The sequence below is a fragment of the Sinohyriopsis cumingii genome, chromosome 11 (assembly GCF_028554795.1).
Source record: "Sinohyriopsis cumingii isolate HCF-2022 chromosome 11, ASM2855479v2, whole genome shotgun sequence".
Taxonomy (NCBI): Eukaryota; Metazoa; Mollusca; class Bivalvia; order Unionida; family Unionidae; genus Sinohyriopsis; species Sinohyriopsis cumingii.
Window position 1 is genome coordinate 84,274,299 of NC_142971.1, and position 19,271 is coordinate 84,293,569.

Genomic DNA, 19,271 nt, shown 5'->3' on the forward strand with positions numbered 1-19,271 from the left:
AGATACTTTAACTTCGTCATATGATGTTAAAGAATGTATACTGAAGTGTGCATAGAGGATCTAAGGCATTATAACAGTAACTTTACTGTGCCATTTTATACCTACTGAATTCTGATTTATATTTATATGCACTCATTATTAGAATTCACTAAACGTGGCCTGAAACAACAATCACATAGTATGTGAATTTTGCTCCCCTAGTTCTGAACTAAATGTACCATCAAGTTGCAGTTTAATTATCAATTAAATTATATCTTTACTCAGTCTTGCGATCCTTCCTATAAACAATCACCTATGGTATAACCACTTGCGCTTACTGTATACTAAAACTCATTGAGAATATATTTGGTTTATAGACACAAAGACCATGGGATCATGTTTGACATTAGTCAATATTTATTTCAACAAAGCCAATCCCCACCATATCATTAATCTCTATCCTCATGATGTGGTCTTGTTTAATAACCATAGAGACACATCTCAAGTCCGAGTGTTAACTATATAATTAGGATCTATATGACCGAATAATGCCAGTGATGTTTTGCTACAACTCTGTTTTGTTTGTAATAAATGTTTCACAAGTCAAGAGGCTGGATATTCTTCAAAAGTTGGGAGTGCACCATTTTTATTTTGTATGTCAATCTCTCACTATTTCTGTTGATGTTAACAATCATATCTGAATCTAGGAAAGTTTAAGAATAAACAATTAAAGTGGAAATCGTTTAACCAATAACCTGTGATATCTTTAATGTTAAGGTTTGAAGAGAACATGAAAATGTAAATTACACATGTAAATATGCAATATAACTGAATACAAATTAACACAATCTTGCAGTCATATGTGACTTGCCCAATTAGATTTAGTAAACAATGTGGAGGTTGACATCAGAAAGTCCTAATTTATTTACTGGGCACTCAGTTTTATGGGCATAAGAAACACTCAAAATGCAAATGCATGCATCTGTGTTTTATTTGATATAGAATACACTAATTTAAATTATCACCAAATAGTTTTGAGCTAACAAATATGTATTGGTTCAAGAAATATACACAATATATCATACAATATTTAAATGAATTTTCTACATTCAGAGACGTGAAAGCAAACAATTGAGATGCACGGAATTGTAGGTTTGATCGTGATTTCTTATATTGTAGAGAAAAGGCAATCTTCCATTTACGTTTTTTGACAATAAAGTAAAATAACACAGTTCGCAAAATCAAAATGTTAATATTTATCATAAATTTGCTTACACCCACTACCTTCCAAAATCTGTGCATGCTATCTCTTAAATACAAAGACCAAATCAATCAAATGAATGATCAAATCAATCAGATCAATGACCAAATCCTTATATGCTCACTATATCATAATATAAGTATTTTATATAACTATGCATTTTCCAGCATGATTTAGGAAGTTTCATATTTATTTGTACAATATACACAAACTTCTATGTTTTAAAAGAAAATATAATGAAGACAAAAAAGCTAGTATGTGTGGTATGCTAGGATTTGCACATAAAATATCCTAATTACAATGTTGTTTCCGGAAAAGAAAATTCAATACAATTCAGATATTTTACAATATATGACCTGCTTTTCAGCGATCAAGGAACAAGTCTTCTTTATGAAGCTGCACTATCCTGCATATGACAGCTGCACCATCTACTTTTTAAAATCCTTAATGCAATTCCAAAGTTGGCAATGAAATATGTTTTGTAACCTGTTATTATATATAGATAAAGAACAACTGAATCATTTTGTTATAGAATTCTCTCGAATATGACTCATAAAACTTTAACACACAGATATACTGCCTTGAATGAAGATATTCTAAAATAATGAAGACCTGTGAGCTGGATAGGTTAACTGAACCTACAGTGATGATGTATATAACTACTAAATATCAATGTTAACATTCTAGAGATGTCCCAATAAGAATCTTGGTTCTTCCCAGTTATATTTTCACCAAATATATCTGATCTTGTTGCAACACAAATTGCAAGCCACACAAAAAATAACCATTAATAATAATAATATAATAATAACAATAACGCTTTATTTATAGAGGGTGACTCATTAGTCAAGGACTATTCTCCCTTGAGGCCCTCTTAAGGAGAGTATAATAATGCACATTATATGATGATATCAATAATTACTGTTTACTTTTAACATGTTTAGTATTAAAATACTAAATTCCATTATCTATAAGAAACACATACATGCTAATGATATCTCTTCTTAAATACTCTAATATGTTCAGCAGATTTTACATGTAGTGGAAGCTTGTTCCACAGAGATGTCCCAGAGTATTGGAAGCTCTTTTTAAATTGCTCTGTTCTTGGTTTTGGTGCTAGAAGGTTTCCATGTGATATTGATCTGAGTTGGAATTGTGCTGAAATAGGCCTGAATAAGTCCTGAAGATACTCTGGTACAGTTCCATGTAGATATTTATATAAAAGAACTGCTTTGTTAAAATCTATCCTGTCATATATTGTGGATCATCTGAGTTCTATAAATCAATGCTTTTGAGGGGTGATCAAAAGATGCATCTAAAATGATAAATGCTGCTCGTTTTTTAAGTCCATAAATCCTGTCAAGCTCAGATTTAGCACAGTTTCTCATACATTTGAATAATAATCCATTGTTGGAAGAATATATGACTTGTAGCATAGATTGCGAGTTTCAATAGGTAAATATTTATTGATTCTGCTGAGTAAGGCAATTTCGGATGACAGTGTTTTACTAAGCTTATCAATATGATCATTCCATAATAAATTATATCTACGGACACACCTACAAGTTTTTCATGTTTGACATTTTCTAACGGATGATCATTTATTGCAAGAGATAGTTCTGGGTTCCCCGACTTGTGTAGCTTTTGTGATTATAAGCTGAGCATGACGTTATAATACCAAGTCTGCTTGACCATATTATCTTAGACATAAAGACAATAAAAGGAACTGATTGAATTAATTGTTCTTAAAATGTATAAAAACATATTACCTGATACGATTAGTCTTATCTACATAAAATAGGAAACTAGAAAGCCATTAAGTATATGAAAATATGTTGAGCACTTATTGAGACACACCTTTCACCAAATTAGATGTTACAAATATATAATCCAAAAACAAAAAGATAGCATTTATTGTCTTAGTCATATGCAATGTGGTACATAGACTTTTTCAAAACGTTTGTTGTTTCTCTTGCTGTTGCTGTTTTCTGGACATGTTACTCTTGATTAAACTGATAATAACTTCAACATAAAAAGACTTAACTACAGAAAATATTTTGAGGCACTCTGAATTGGGTGCGATCATCTGATACTGTCATTTGGCTCCCTTAAAGGAAAGGCCTTAGTCTTTTTAAGCCAGAAATATAGGTTAAGCCTGACACTCTAACGTATACAGTTTTCATCAAATGATGTCAAGATGAATGATAACTGTTCTTGATGTTTCAAACCTATTGAAAATGCAGTTCTTTTCTTCTTCTTCAGAAAGTATGAGACCTAATAAAATTACGCTGTTAAGAACAATTCAATATTAGCTCTTTATAACCCTTTACTGATTTTTTAAATCATTATAATTAATATCGTTTTGAATTTCATAAGAAACTTGATATACGATAGCATGTCCCTCAATCATGAGTTAATGATGCACTTTGTATTTCAAAAACCATTAAAATCGTTAATTATACTAAATATTGTACATCTATACTGATTGTATGCTTGATTGCCACCCAATCACTCAACCTCCCAGTGGTTTACAAAGAATCTTTTTTTAATCGCCAGTAATATGATTACTGCTCCCAAGAACACATTCCAGGTTGCTTCTGTGAACGAGAGTGTAGAATGGTGGGTTTTATGATTTTATTATTATGTCCTATTTATTCAAGCTTTACTTCAGAGAATTAACATTTATTTTAACAAATGCAAATTTGTTTTCTGTGAAATAAAATTTTTGGGGACAATATTTCAGATTTAATTATATACTTCTTTAAAGACATAAAATTATGATTTTTATATCATTCTTTTTATACAACTACTAAATATCAATTAAACATTCTAGAAATGTCCTAATAAGAATCTTGCCAAATAAAAAAATTTTCTGTCTGTTCTATTTGTTCTTCTGGTTTCCAACCTATATTATAAACAAAACATTATAAGTCGTGTCCTATGTTTAGACCATTTCCCTTCAAGTTGAACCCTTTTTATTACATACTACCATCCATTCTGTGAAATTAACCAATATAATGTACGTTATAAAGGACTTTGTACAACAGCTTTACAGATGGTGTCTAGATTGTTAGTCAACAAGATGTTTTAAATAAAAATGGCATGACATTAAGTCTTAGCTTTTCAGAACTATGTTGTATATGTGAATTTGAATAAACATAAGAGCATAGCGTGGGACCGATATAACCATGAGACAGACATACATATTTCCAATGGCTGATGTGTTGATATTATTTAGAACTAAAATGCATGCACTTTTTCCTTTGTTACAGAATTTACACAAAATGATTCAAATTATCTGTCATATATATATATATATATATATATATATATATATATATATATATATATATATATATATATATATATATATATATATATATATATATATATATATATATATATATAAGCAGATTAGAAGGCCCGGGAAACTGAGTACTGTAATGTGTTCACCTTACAGATCAATGAATCTCAACTCTGTCCACGTGGGTGAGAGTGTCAGCTCGGTCAAGATTGCTAGGTGAAAAAGCATATCAGTAACTCCTGCATGGGTAGGTTGTTATTCCCAGGTTACCCCTTCACCAAATATTCTGGTGGCCATGTATATCTTATCTTGTTTCAGAAAAACATTGCAAACCACACTCAAACAAACCATTAATAATAATAATAATAATAATAATAATAATAATAATAATAATAATAATAATGCTTTATTTATAGAGGGTGACTGATTAGTGAATGACTATTCTCCCTTGAGGCCCTCTTAAGGAGATTATAACAATGCACATTATATGAAGATATACTACTGTTTATTGTAACATGTTTAGTATTAAATTACTAAATTCCGTTATCTATTAGAAACACATACATGCTCCTGATATCTCTTCTTAAATACCCGAATAGTTTTAGCAGATTTTACATGTAGTGGAAACTTGTTCCACAGAACTGTACCAGAGTATCGGAAGCTCTTTTTAAATTGCTCTGTTCTTGGTTTTGGTGCTAGAAGGTTTCCATGTGATATTGATATCAACTGATATTGTGTTGAAAAAGGCCTGAATAAGTCTTGAAGATACTGGTGCAGTTCCATGTAGACATGTATATAAAAGAACTGCCTTGTAAAAATCTATCCTGTCTTATATTGTGAACCATTCGAGGTCTCTAAACAATGCTTTTAAGGGATGATCAATAGATGCATCTAAAATTACGCGTGCTGCTAGTTTCTGAAGTTTATAAATCATGTAAAACTCAGATTTAGCAGAGTTTCCCCATACATCTTAATAATTCATTGTTGGAAGAATATGTGACTTGTAGTATAGATTGCAAGTATTTTCCATAGGTAAATATTTTTTGATTCTGCGGAGAAGGGCAATGTTTGCTAACTATTGTATATTTATATTTTTGTACAATCTGCTTCCACAAACGTATAGATGAAAAAATGTTTCAATATGACTTTCTCAATACTACTGGAGATGATTCAATACCACTGATGTTGCTGATATTACATACTAATACACCTGTCCCTAGATAACTCGCTCACAACGCGGTCCGCAAACATTGACCGTACCATAAGTGAGGGTGTGAGTTACCAAAGGACCTCCAAAAATTGGGGGGGGGGAGTTAGGGGACTGGGCTGTTTTATGACTGAATCCTCATTTTACAATCATTGTTTATAACGCACTTTTTCTAATGAAGATGTTCATAATTCTGTATAAATAATATTTATATTCAAAATGTCCAACATGTAAAAGATTGTTCCAAATGGTTTGAACAACCATCACGTGTACATGAAAACATATGTGTATTGAATCACTGGTTTTTGTTTGTTTATAAGTCTAGTTCCCTTTGTGGTAATTAATTGCATCCTGCCAACAACAGCCAATTATTTAGTGAGACAATTGTCTACGTCGAAACCCAATGTTTGATTTGTTCAGTTAGTACATTATTGATGTCGTGATTTCATCAGCAGTAATAGTGAAACTTCTTATCATCCTTGAAGATATCTCTTAGTGCCAGTTCAGGAATTCTCTGAAACCTGCTTGCCCACAATGGACCGTATCTGTGAAACCAAGTATTTTATTTTACTAAGTATTCTTTTAGCTTGTTTGCCTTGCTATCTTTGATTACAGTTATGAATGAGTTGATTAATTTAAAATAGTTTATGTTACACACACAATAATATTTTTTAACATTGTTCGATTGATACATGAAGTGAGTCCAGCTGATATACGACCTGGGCTGCTGGATTTTGAGATTGTAGGATTTGCGTGCCCTTTTAATTTTGTTTTAATTCACCTTCTTTATTGGATTCAAAGTACATAATTAACGTGATAATAGAAAAGAGGCCAGCTTTAATTTAGTGCAACACTAAAACAAATACTTCCGTAAGTCAGTTATCAAAACATGATCGGCACTTAATTAGGTTCTCAGAGAAACATTTGTGGACATAGCTGCTACGGTAGATTGACACATTTTACGTTTAAAAACATATTGCATTTATAATAATTACACTTAAGAGGAACTTAAAGATAGAATTAAAACACATATGTCACTTTACAATAATTATGCAATTGTTATTTAAGTATTGATATACTGCCTACACTAGGCGTAAGTGACATTTTCATTGATCGAAATTTCCTTGAATATTTGTAATTATGGTGTACAAAGAAAGTCGTCTGGAAACAAATGTAACCACTTATATGATTTCTTATTAAAAGTTGACAATTTCAAACTGTTGATTAAACTTTCGAGGTTCTATCTACCATCTTTGACTATAAAACGAGCGTTATCAACCTTTCAGTTACCAATTTTGATCACGATTTTGTTCAAGTTTTAAGAAATTTGGATCATTTTTTGTATTTACTGGTTTAAGAAATGGGATCCACGCCTGACACGCGTTGTAAGTAGATTTCGCGAGTTATCAAGGGGCACGTATTATCGAATGAGTGGTGCATTACAAATCATAAATTGTGAAATACATTAGCTAAGTCAGTTATACCAAATAAGCTTATAAAATGTACAATTTCCTTGCACAAAAAGCACTGTCATTGACATTCAGAAAATTGTAACAGAATATCCTCCTCGTATTTTTCTAACTTATGCTTAGACTACAAGTGACAGTTTCATACAATCTGCTTCTTTTAGATCAATACATGTGAATTTTTGTTTTCTCTTATAGGATATAAACATACATGTAATATCAATGTAAATATTTCTGGCAATTTTGTTAACTATTCCATCACGTCCAAATAGGAATGTCTCTCTGCTTCCTCCTTCCTACTTGTTTCATTTTGTGCCGTTATTTCTGTATCAATTGTGCCATCAAATTCATCGGAGTCTGTGGTCTCATTATAATAGATTGAACAGTCTGATATGTTGATATACGTGCTATCAATGCCTATTTTCTGCCCATCTTTTTCTATCTGTTCCTCTGGAGGGTTTACTATGTTCCTTAAACCCTTCGTCAGCTCAATAAACTCGGGTCGATGATCAGCATCAGTAATCCAACAGGTTTTCATTATCTTGTACCTTGAACAAAATAATAGTTGGGGTTTTGTCAGTTTGAATGTACAAGTAAAATCCAAGTTAATTAAAGATCTAGGATCATAATACTAGTAGTGACTTGCAGCCTATTATCAATCAGGAATTGAAGTCTCAAGCTTTTAAAATCAAACAGTTCTGAGAACTTATGCCACTAACTCGGTTCCATAGAAAACCTTTATATCGGTAGTGACCCAGTTTTTTAATTTGAACATTCAGTTAGTTCATTAGTTCATAAAGTGTCTTCAAAACATGAGTTAAAACAGTAATAATTATACAAATATTATCAAGAATAAATCATCTTCAATGTAAGCTCAATTTCTGCTGTCGCAGTTTACTTTATAAAAGAGTAGCTTGAGCATGAACAAAATCAAGTTTACTGCGATTTTCAATGTCTTACAAGTCAGTAAAGTCAATACAGGAAGCATGCAATGACGCAATAATATTACTTGTCTCCTTTGTATTAAATCTGTATCAATTGTCAGATAATTATTACTTTGATATCCCTATCGCTTTATTATGTCAGCTGAGAAAAATGACAAGTGAAGTGCTTAATATACTTATAAAAGCAATAATAAAGTACTAAAAATCATGTCATGTAACAAATATAGCGTTCAAGCCTGACGTGACCACATAAGAAAACTGTCGAAAATACCATACAAAACATGCCCACTGTAAAATTGCGCCGACAAACCAATGTTATGCAATGCAAACTGGAAGAATGAGTGGCTTGGTGCAAAGAAGAGGAAAACACTTGAAGTTAAGGAGAATTTGAATATCGCGATTGTACACATATAATAAATTCAATACTCTAACTTGTTTTTTTATACAAGACTAATTGTGATTTGAGCCATGTTTTGCAGGCACCTTTGTAAAATACACGTCTGTTTAAAGTCAACACCGAAAAATCATTTACACTTTTGGATATTGAGAATATATCGCGAATCTGACTTACATCAATGCAACATACTTTAGTCATAGTGGAATAATAACAAATGTATAAGTACTTCCTTGTATGTTTCCACCGAAAAAAAAACGTTTTTCTCGTTTTCACTCTCATTCCATCCAATACTCACATACAATATTTTAATATAAATTATAATAATTCGCATATTTGTGCTAAAATGAAGAAAATAAAATGATTTAGGAAAAACAATCTTGCAGATGCTTGACAGGGTAGATATTTTCTACTCTTGTACCTAGATAAGCAAACAGTGATCTTGAAACCTATACATCAATTTGCCTGAATGTGCATCAAATCTTGTAATAAGGTAAACAATTTAGGCAATAATTGCTTGCATAAAAGTATGTTTGTAAACAAACTAAAAGCTGGCTGAATATTTTAAAGGTGCAATATTTAAAGGGACGTCTAAACAGTTTATTCTGACATTTACTGATAAGATTACATAGATATTTTTGAAACATGTAACAAAACAGCTATATGACAAGCATACAGGTTTTCTGTATTACTAAAAGGTTTAAAGATATCAAATGATGATTACCACATTGTATATCATGCCATATAACATTTTAATCATCAAACTTTTGAATACATGAAGATCTAAGTGACAGTTATATCATAAATCAGACTTTAATACTGTGTGGCATATTTGAAGATATTCATAATTTATGCATGAATAGGTACAAATTAGATGCTGTTCACTACTCGTATACACCGGAACTAGACCATAATACATTGTTAAAGACATCTAATGCAGAACTTGAACATTTACCAGACAAGGACATATTCTTGATGACTGAGAATGGAATAAGGGGTGCAATTAGTATCATACTGCATAGAAACACACAAGAACATTATGATTACTACTTAGATGAATATGGAGAGAAAACGTCAAATGAAGTGTATGAAAGTCAAGGTCAACGTCATTTCTTATACACTTAGCTATTAACAAGTTCTATGAATGATCAATGAGCCAACACTTGCTGGGCCGCTGAGGAACAAATTGTATCGGCACAAGAAAATTTGCTTGAAATACAAGATAAATATTTTGCTGGTTATATTTAAAGTGGATTAAAGATTCCATTCCAATTCCATGAATATTTTAAGGACTGTGATTTGCAGAAGTTAATATATGATTAATCAAGTGTCCTGAAACTGTTATATAAACTGAAAAATAAAGACAGACATGAATTTGATGTTTAAAACTGTTATATGAACTTAAAAATACTGATATATTATCATCATGTAAAACTGAAAAAGGATACACCGAATTATCTTGTTTTCATCAACAACCATGGTTAAGGTGTTCACTGATATTAATTCAAAAATAGACTCAGAATACAGACAATGATTTTAACAAAGATGTATTTAACTTAATGAATACATATAGAGAAAACGCTAGGAGGAAAACGATTAATAAAATGTGTGCTGAGAATTTTTTTTAATTTATAAGGTTGACCAATATAACAACTGTTGATGATGACTTGTGCTTGTCAATTTGGAACAAAAAAAATATCAAAATTAGTTCAGTGGTATTCAAAAGCTACAGATAAAGTCGAATTTTATTCATTACTAACCTAATATTAGGAACATAAACACATTTCCTTATATGAAAGCTTTCAATAGTCAAAGAAGACCTCAAAACACATTGAAAGTGTTCTAAATTGCTTCAAGGTTTCTATAATTTCTCCTTTTGTTTCATCTGGGATAGCTTGTATTGCCCTTGTTGTAATGAAAGCTTTGATTGCTGAGTTGCACTTTTGCACTAGCATAACAGTGAATATTTCATAATGTTTGCGACTTAAAGCTAGTTTAAATAAGGTTGTTTGCTTTGATTTATATATTGTGATGATTGCCACAGTAACACAGTATTTGTACCTTGTGCAATATCAATCTGTAACTATAACCTCTTATTTAATATATCCCCAGGATTTATCACGAGTACCTTTTCTATAATTCAGCAACCACTTTCTACTACAAATAATGCTGCAAAATATATTGGACAGAGCTTGTTGATGTATTAATATGTTCTTCCATCCATCGTCTGGCAGATTCAACTCAAAATACAGGCTGTTTCCATCAGCATTTACTCAAAGAATTATTATGTAATGACGCTCTTCAAACATAGTTATCGCACCCAAAACCAAATTAATTAATTGCAATTGATTCGCTGTTCACCAAACAGATACTTAACTCCTTGTTCTGTCTTTTAGTGACAAGTTATATATACTTTTAAGCTGCACATTGTATTATAAATTTATATAAAAAATGAAAGATTGTACAATCCACACACAATTTATGATGCAAAAACATGTTTATTTACAAAAAGCTTGTAATCACCATACAAGTTACTCATTGCCCAATAGTTTTATTAAATCATCAAGATATCTGATCTAGCCTGCTAAATTCCAGCATGTAGATGGTTACAAATGTTAAAGTGTAAGAAGAACAAACAGATGGTAAAACAGTTGAAATATCAAGAAAAAGAGACATCAAAACAATACTGATACTCAGCAGTATGAGCAAGTAAACCAGGTCTAAACAAACTGGTTATATTGGGCTAGATAAAACAAGCCAATATATTTGTATCCAACTAAGAAGACAGAACATACATACAATCTCAAACCTTCTGATACACAAAGGTTCCTGAGGGTACTAAGATGCAAATAATGAACGTAAATGAAAGAGCCATTTTGAGTGAAGACGAAACTGTAATCCATGAACAATACAGAAGAATGCAAAGTAGAGAACTATGAATTGCAATCAAAAGATCATTCACTACACAAGGGGAAGAATAATTAATGTGTGAACTAAATTCTGTAGGAGTTATCAACGTGAGAACATAATGATTTGACACTGTAATGTATGAATAAAAGATTGAAGAATTAAAACAATCAACATCAAAGAAAGGAACCCAAAGCAAAAACCTGTACTGTAAAAGCCATTGGATATATTTGAAAGAACAAATAATCAACTATTAAGAAAAATTATATTTACGAGAAATATTGAAAACAGAAACTTAAGTATAAGAGTGTGACAATTGCCGCTATTGCTACATCAATAAGTACATGGATGACTATATCAGCTCTTACTCTTTTGCCACAGCAATAGTTACATCGATGACTATATCAGCTAGTACTCTTTTGCCACAGCAATAGGTACATGTATGAATACATCAACTATTGTTCTATTGCCACATCAATACATGAATGACTATATCAGTACTAGCTCTGCCCATAGAAAATTAATAATAAGCATGAATCTAACTGCTTACAGTCAATACCACCGCTTTACATTATGTAAATACCACATGCAATCTAAATGTCTAAATGTCTACAAATTATATCAAATGAACTATGTACAGGCTCTACCATATGAATTGTAAGGCCACAGTCAGAATAATCCTTTTTATGTGCATGTGTTCTACTCACATTCACCTCTGTCATGTGCTATATTGTTTTCTATTGTACTGTCACAAATTGTTTATGAGCCAATGGAATACCAGTCTTCACTACATTAATATTAATTGTAAGATTTAATTCATTCTTAAACGAGTTTTGTATTTAAGCAAATCACTCTTGTATCCTACTATTTATTTTCATAATCATGTAGCATGTTCAAAGAAATTACTATCACAAAAAACAACATAGTTTAATTTCACTTTTTAATATGTTATATTTGTTCTGGAATATTATGATAAAGTTTTCTACCTTCTCTAAATATAGCTCAATTAAGATATTAATAGCATCTGATGCTGTGAAAATAAACTATACAATAGCTTCTCTTTTCTGAACTTGTGCACCCAAAATACAAGTCAGATATGATCTGATACTTTCATTTAATTTTATATTACCAACATCTGTTAAGCATTTTCTATTTTGCAGAAGGAAATAAAATCAGCCATTTAACTCATTTACATAAAATTTATCTTTAAAATAGTATGCGGTGATTTAACCTTCCTTGTTCTTTGATTTATCAATGATCTTCAACTATGTTATAAACGTATGTTTAAGATGTTGCAAGAAATTGTTCATCAAGAGGCAATGTCTGTACACTGGCATACAAACTAAGTTTAGACCTTAAATCAACTGAGGAGTGGTCAAAACAAAATAAAGTGTTAATAAGTGAAAGAAAAACAACTGCAAAATTACAAAGAAAGGTATATACTGTACATCAGATAATTTGGCAATTGAAAATGTCAATGATAAGAAGCTATTACGAATAATCATTGACAGAAGTCTTAAGGGGGAAACAAGTAGACAGTGTCTGTCTGTAGGTCCCTTACATCTAAAATTGCATTGCTTTATAGCATAAAAAGTACCTGACAAAGGACAAAAGAAATCATTACTATAATGCTTACATATTTCCAATGATTAACTACTGTTCAACAAAACGAGGAAATTGGACTAGTTCTCAGCTAGACAGAATTCACAAGCAAGCAGTTCTAGATGCAACATCATGAGACATTTTGATAGAATGTAATTGGTTAAGAACACATGAGAGAACAGAGTGTCTGAAAGTAGTTCCTGTTTTCAAATGTATCAAAGGAGCTCTTCCAGATAAATTATATACAGCATGTCTTCTCCCCAGATTCTAAGATCGAATTTTAACAATGTATTATTATCAAAACTTTGCATTGAACAAATCAAAGGAAATCAACAGAATTCAGGAGCTAAAATATGAAACTCACTTCCTGCTCACATACGATTTTCTGATTCATTTAAATCACTTAAAAAGAGTTAACTGTAGCATTTCAAATGATAATAATAAATTAATGAGAAGACTCAAGATCAAATTTGAGTTCTGAGATTTATTGTACTGTTACTCTTCAGATTTATCACTTGTTTGATTTACATCTTTCATATTAGCATATTTATAAAAGTATGAATAAAATGTCAAAGTATTCATAAACTGTCAATGTATATAAGCTCACAATGTATATAAAATATTGATATATTCATAAACTGTCAATGTATTCATAAACTGTCAATATATGTAAACTGTCAATGTATATAAACTGTCAATGTACATAAACTGTCAATGTAATACAGTACGGAAGCCTACGATACATATATGCAGCTCGTGGATATATTTTATATTTTACTTGCTCATGATGAGATAAAGGAATAAATAATAACAACACAAGGTTAGTTTCTTTCATCTTATTATCATATAAGGGTTTTGTTTATCTATATTATTACAACGTGCGGGGAGGGGCACAAATTCAGTACAAATTTATTTCAATTCTTAAATCTTGGGACACATGACCTAGGTGAAAAATGTTTCACCATAAGTTCTGGGACAGGAAAGCATTTTTTTTAATCCTATCCATATATATATATATATATATATATATATATATATATATATATATATATATATATATATATATATATATATATATATATATATATATATATATAACCATCTGTTACAAAGAATAACTTCAAAACAACCCAAAATCGGTTGATTCGTCTGCAGCTTTAATTCCAAATGCATGATCTAGTACTCCTTTCATTGTGTGTAAGTCTGGTGTTAAGTAGCACACACATCCATAGTATTATCGCTTTCATCAGACAACACAACACACTGGTCATTGACGTGAATATTGAGAAATGAATCATGTTTGGTTGTCCTCAAAGGTTTGAATGTTATGAGAATGCAAACTGGATCCTGCAAAATCATAAACGATTGATAGAGAGAGCGAGAATTATCAACCCTTTTGCTCGAAAGCACCTACTATTCAGGCATGACATGGTGTAAGGTACAAAATAACAAAGAGTGTATTATATCCAGGATAACAATATGACAATATCTCACAAGCTAAAATCATTATTAGAAATACATTCATTGTGAGTACAAATGACAATCTTTTTGATTTCATGGGTTACAGAAAGTATTAGTAAAGCAACTTAATGCTGTGTATACTATTACACTGAAGAACTCTAAACCCGTTTGTGTAAATTGTTACTGCATATGGCATATAAATGAAAGCCCAGTGTTGAATAAACATACTTTGTAACAACCATAAACTCATTGTTTGAACTTACCGGTAGGATATCAAATACAAAGGTTAATTTATTACAAAGCAGCCAACGCCGGAAGCAGACTTTGGATTCATTTTAGCGTGGAGATTGTTTTTTAACTATGCATATGTATACAAAGTAGGCCAACATGGTGAAGCCAACTTTGAATTATTTCTACCGGTTTTCACTGGGAATATGAAAATAAACAGAAACATTGGAACGCTTTAAAATGATAACTTTTCACATTTGCACAAAAAGTGATTCCTTGCAGTCATTATTTTCATGTACATGGCATATATAAAGGGGAATAAAAATAAAACAAAAAAATCCAGATTATTGAGAGAACAAAATGTATCACAGAACGTACTGTGCACGAAAATTACTTTGAACAAAAATTGTGGTGTCCCAACATATACGGTAAATATGGTAAATTCCATTATAAGGAATATAGATATGTCATCAAAACAAAATAAAATTGTTACAAATGAAACAAAAACTAAATGTATGGTAATAACCCCATCATAGAAACATTACACATCTGAAAAACTGAAATCTGACAATGAATGGGCAATTCACTGAAAATGTTAAGGAGAAAAGCTTTACGGAATGATAGTTGAAATCAACGTAAAGAGCTATAAATGGGAAAAACATATTGACTGTGTCTGCAGCTCTTTATAAGTAAAATAACTAAATGAAATTAAGAAAGTCTTAGCCTTGAATAATAAACTATATTGCCTACATTTTGCCAGTTATTGACACTGGTTGACAATATAGGAAACTGCCCCAAGAGTCAGTTTCAAAGAATTAACACGAAACAAATTATCAACATCAAATAGTTGATTAAGTCATTATTTTTACGACAATAATGTGGCCATCTCATCTTCTGTCGAGGTTGATTATATTATCTCAATAAATTTTGAGTAAATCTGTGAAACTATTTTAAATACACATATTAGCACCTCAATATTATTATCTGACACAACTAGTTTTAACTACAATTGTATCCCATTCAAACATATTGTCATTATCATGGATAGTGACATTGTTTTATTTGTTTTACCCCAACTTGAGCAAGTTTATGAAAAACTGTAACACTAGCTAGAACTTCAAACTGTATCTTTATATATTTTTAAATGCTGACATCTACACAAGTGGGTTTGCATAAAATATACTAGCTGCTTAGGCTCTGGTATCAATATTTGTTTTTCGTCTTTGTCTTAATATAACATAGATGTTTGGTAAAAACTATGCTTGCAGTACTGTCGTTTGTATGTATCCCTATGAATATAGTTGGTGTGAAAATGTCTACACTCTAGAACTCACACATCTACATTTCTGTAGACTTACAATTGTTCCGGACAAAATTTAGGTTGGGGTAGACGTCTCCCTCTCTTTAGGTAGTGCACTATGTCCCAATTGTCCACACCAGGATAGGGCGTTCCACCCCTTGTCATTAACTCCCAAAGGACAACACCAAAAGACCACTGCATAAGAGAGAAACACAAATGAATTTAGTCCCATAAGATAAAAATAACCAAACATAGTAATTTTATTCCATACACAAATTTTAGAGTATTTTTGGAATGTTACACAGATCAAGGGACAATACTTTTCGCACGTACAGAGATTAGCAGCATTTAGAAGCTGCAGATGAAACTGAGAAATTCATTTTATTTGCTCATATTAAGTTAGCACATTTCTTTTAAGTTGTATATAAAACCAGTCATTTCCTGCTTGTACTGAGTAAAGAACAATTATTGAAATTTGCAGAAAAACTGGACATTCAATTGCTTACTTCCAGTTGTACACAGTTTTTGAAAAGTGCAGAGAGTGTTGTTATACATTTGTTTGCACCAAGTTTGACAGAGGTTAAAAAGTCTCATGACATTTTTTTTTATTATTTCAAGCTGAGCACTGATTAAGAATATTGCACTGAAAGCTTGACATTATCTCCTATAATTGTAAGTAGCCAGTTTGCAAATATATCAGTGAAAACTGGAATATTTTATCCCAACCTCAAAGATTCTTCTCAAAGGTACATAAACGATCCATGAACCTCATTCAAGTAAACAAAATAAATATATTAACTGTACATTAAAATATCAAATTTAAGAAGAAAAAACCCTTAAACATACTAGTCATACTGTGAAGTCTTAGATGTAATACAAAATGTTCTATTACTTCAAATATGATGCTAAAGTACTGACCACATCTGATTTGGAGTTGTAAACTCCTCTTTCCAGACTCTCTAAAGCCATCCATTTGACAGGAAGTTTGGATTTCTTGTTGTCACTACTGTAGTAGTTTTTCTCATACATGTCCCTGGATAATCCAAAATCGGCCACCTTTGCATGGAATTCTTCATCTAGCCTACAACAATATGCATTTAATGTACGTGCATTTCAAAGCTGCTCATCAGATTTGTGACCTAATGTTGACATGGTACATGATGCATACTATCATAATAAAGACATTTACATTTTAACTGTTATAGTACTTGCAGTTCACATATTCCCACATTTCTTTTCCACTGACAGACTGCATATTTTGCTATGATTATTAACAAGAATACGGAACAACAGTTGTATCACCTGGATTTGAAATCTTCATTAATGTTATATTATTCATTCTATGAAGTTGCCAATAATTTGAGGCCTGCTTTTCCTCTGTCACAGGCCTAAGTCGGCCAGTGTAACATCTACAAGTATCTTAAATATTTTATGAATTTGAAAACTATAATATATTTCAAAGACTCAAAATAGTTTTATGTTGGAATGTTTGTATACAATTTGGGATCAGTTTTGTAAATTGCAGGTGCAGGAGTACATTCATGACTGAGATAAAGTGTGATGAATGTTACCATACCATTTCTTTAAAATATTTATGTGTAAACCTATCCTATCCAATGAAAAAGTCGTAATAAATGCATATTAATATGTAAAGATTGTAATTTGGCAAGTGATTTTCACAAATGATCAATGAAATATTATGTATGCTGGAATCATGCTGCCTTCCACGTATGTGCCAGAAATTTAACAAAGGGTCAACGGTCGATAGAGATGCAGGTGTTTTGGTCTGATGACATAGAAATTGTAAGTGTTCTGAAGGATTTAATTCTGAGTGGAATTAAGAGGAATTTTACTTAGTATCCACATACAAATATCAGTGTATGTAAATATATTAATTACGAGCAAGCAGCCGAACATCTGATGAAAGATAGATTTCGAGATAGTGCCTCATTCGGTTTATCTCCGCTACAAGAAATATCAACAACAAATAACATGGATATCTCACAACATACAGAACTCATGCTCGATGACAACAAAAGCGGATTATGATATACCAGTACACTGTTAAAATGGTTTATCAATACGGACAAAGAAATTGTTTGTGTAACAATTGATAAATTTCATCGCATTTTATATCACGTTTCTTTCATGGCGCCTTTGAATTTCTCCACTACAAACCAATGGTTGTATATACAACTTTAAACAGCCAACAATGTTGCCAGTACATAAAATCACGAGATAGTATATTTTGCTGCCAATAAGGGAAGCAAAATTGCAGTTTGCAACATTGGTGAAGCCCTACGCGATCCCAGAATAAACTTTTTAGACGTTATTTTTCGTACTTTTAAGAAGACAAAAACTATTTTTTGGTGTACGAAAAAAGTACACATACAATTTCAGGAACCATGTCACGACCATCTTGTCTTATTCATGTGTAATCTCTTCCCCAAAATGATCATAAACTTATTATGGTTTCTTGTAATTTTAAGAAATAATTGTTTTATTTTAACATGCAAGAAAAATACACATATATGTTAATTTTGGAAACCAGACCATACCATGCTATATCTGAATTCATGTTATAACGGAGTGTGCTATAGAGGGGTCACACCGTCATTGTATATATATATATATATATATATATATATATATATATATATATATATATATATATATATATATATATATATATATATATATATATATATATATATATATATATATATATATATATATATATATATATATATATATATATATATAATTAAAAAAATCACCAGATAGTATACTTTGCTGCCAATAAGGAATACAAAACCAGTTTGCAACATTGGCGAAGCCCTTCACGATCCCAGAATAAGCATTTTAGACAATATTTTTCGTACTTGTTTTCGTACTTTTAATAAGACAAAACAGTTGTTTGGTGTACGAAAAAATACATATAAATTTGTTTGTACTTTTAAGAAAGAATTGTTTTATTTTTATAAATGCATATAACATTTATTCATTAACAAAAATCATTTAATTGTTACATGAATAGAATATCCATTCATGAAAACTTGATATTTATTAATAAAGCTACAATACCTACATACAGTTTCTGGCAGCTAAATCTCTATGCACACATCTGCGACTGGAAAGATATGTCATCCCCTCTGCTATGTCAATTCCGATTAGAATGAGATCTCTGATGGTCAAATTCTGAAATCAAACAAAAGCAA

General features: G+C 31.1%; 2 protein-coding genes across 2 annotated transcripts in view; both read right to left on the reverse strand.

Annotated features, from left to right (window-relative positions):
* The window catches only part of LOC149788886 (plexin-B-like), a 446,804-nt gene that overhangs the window by 160,143 nt on the left and 267,390 nt on the right, over positions 1 to 19,271 (reverse strand). The window lies entirely within an intron of this gene.
* LOC149788888 (hepatocyte growth factor receptor-like) overlaps positions 953 to 19,271 on the reverse strand; it is a 219,804-nt gene continuing 201,485 nt past the window's right edge. The window contains exons 25-28 of the mRNA XM_089973562.1: positions 19,142 to 19,251; positions 16,972 to 17,134; positions 16,112 to 16,248; positions 953 to 7,765 (exon numbers count right to left, since the gene is read on the reverse strand). Of these exons, the coding sequence (XP_089829688.1) occupies positions 7,468 to 7,765; positions 16,112 to 16,248; positions 16,972 to 17,134; positions 19,142 to 19,251 (708 nt within the window). The 3' untranslated portion in view covers positions 953 to 7,467. The remainder of the gene's footprint in view (positions 7,766 to 16,111; positions 16,249 to 16,971; positions 17,135 to 19,141; positions 19,252 to 19,271) is intronic.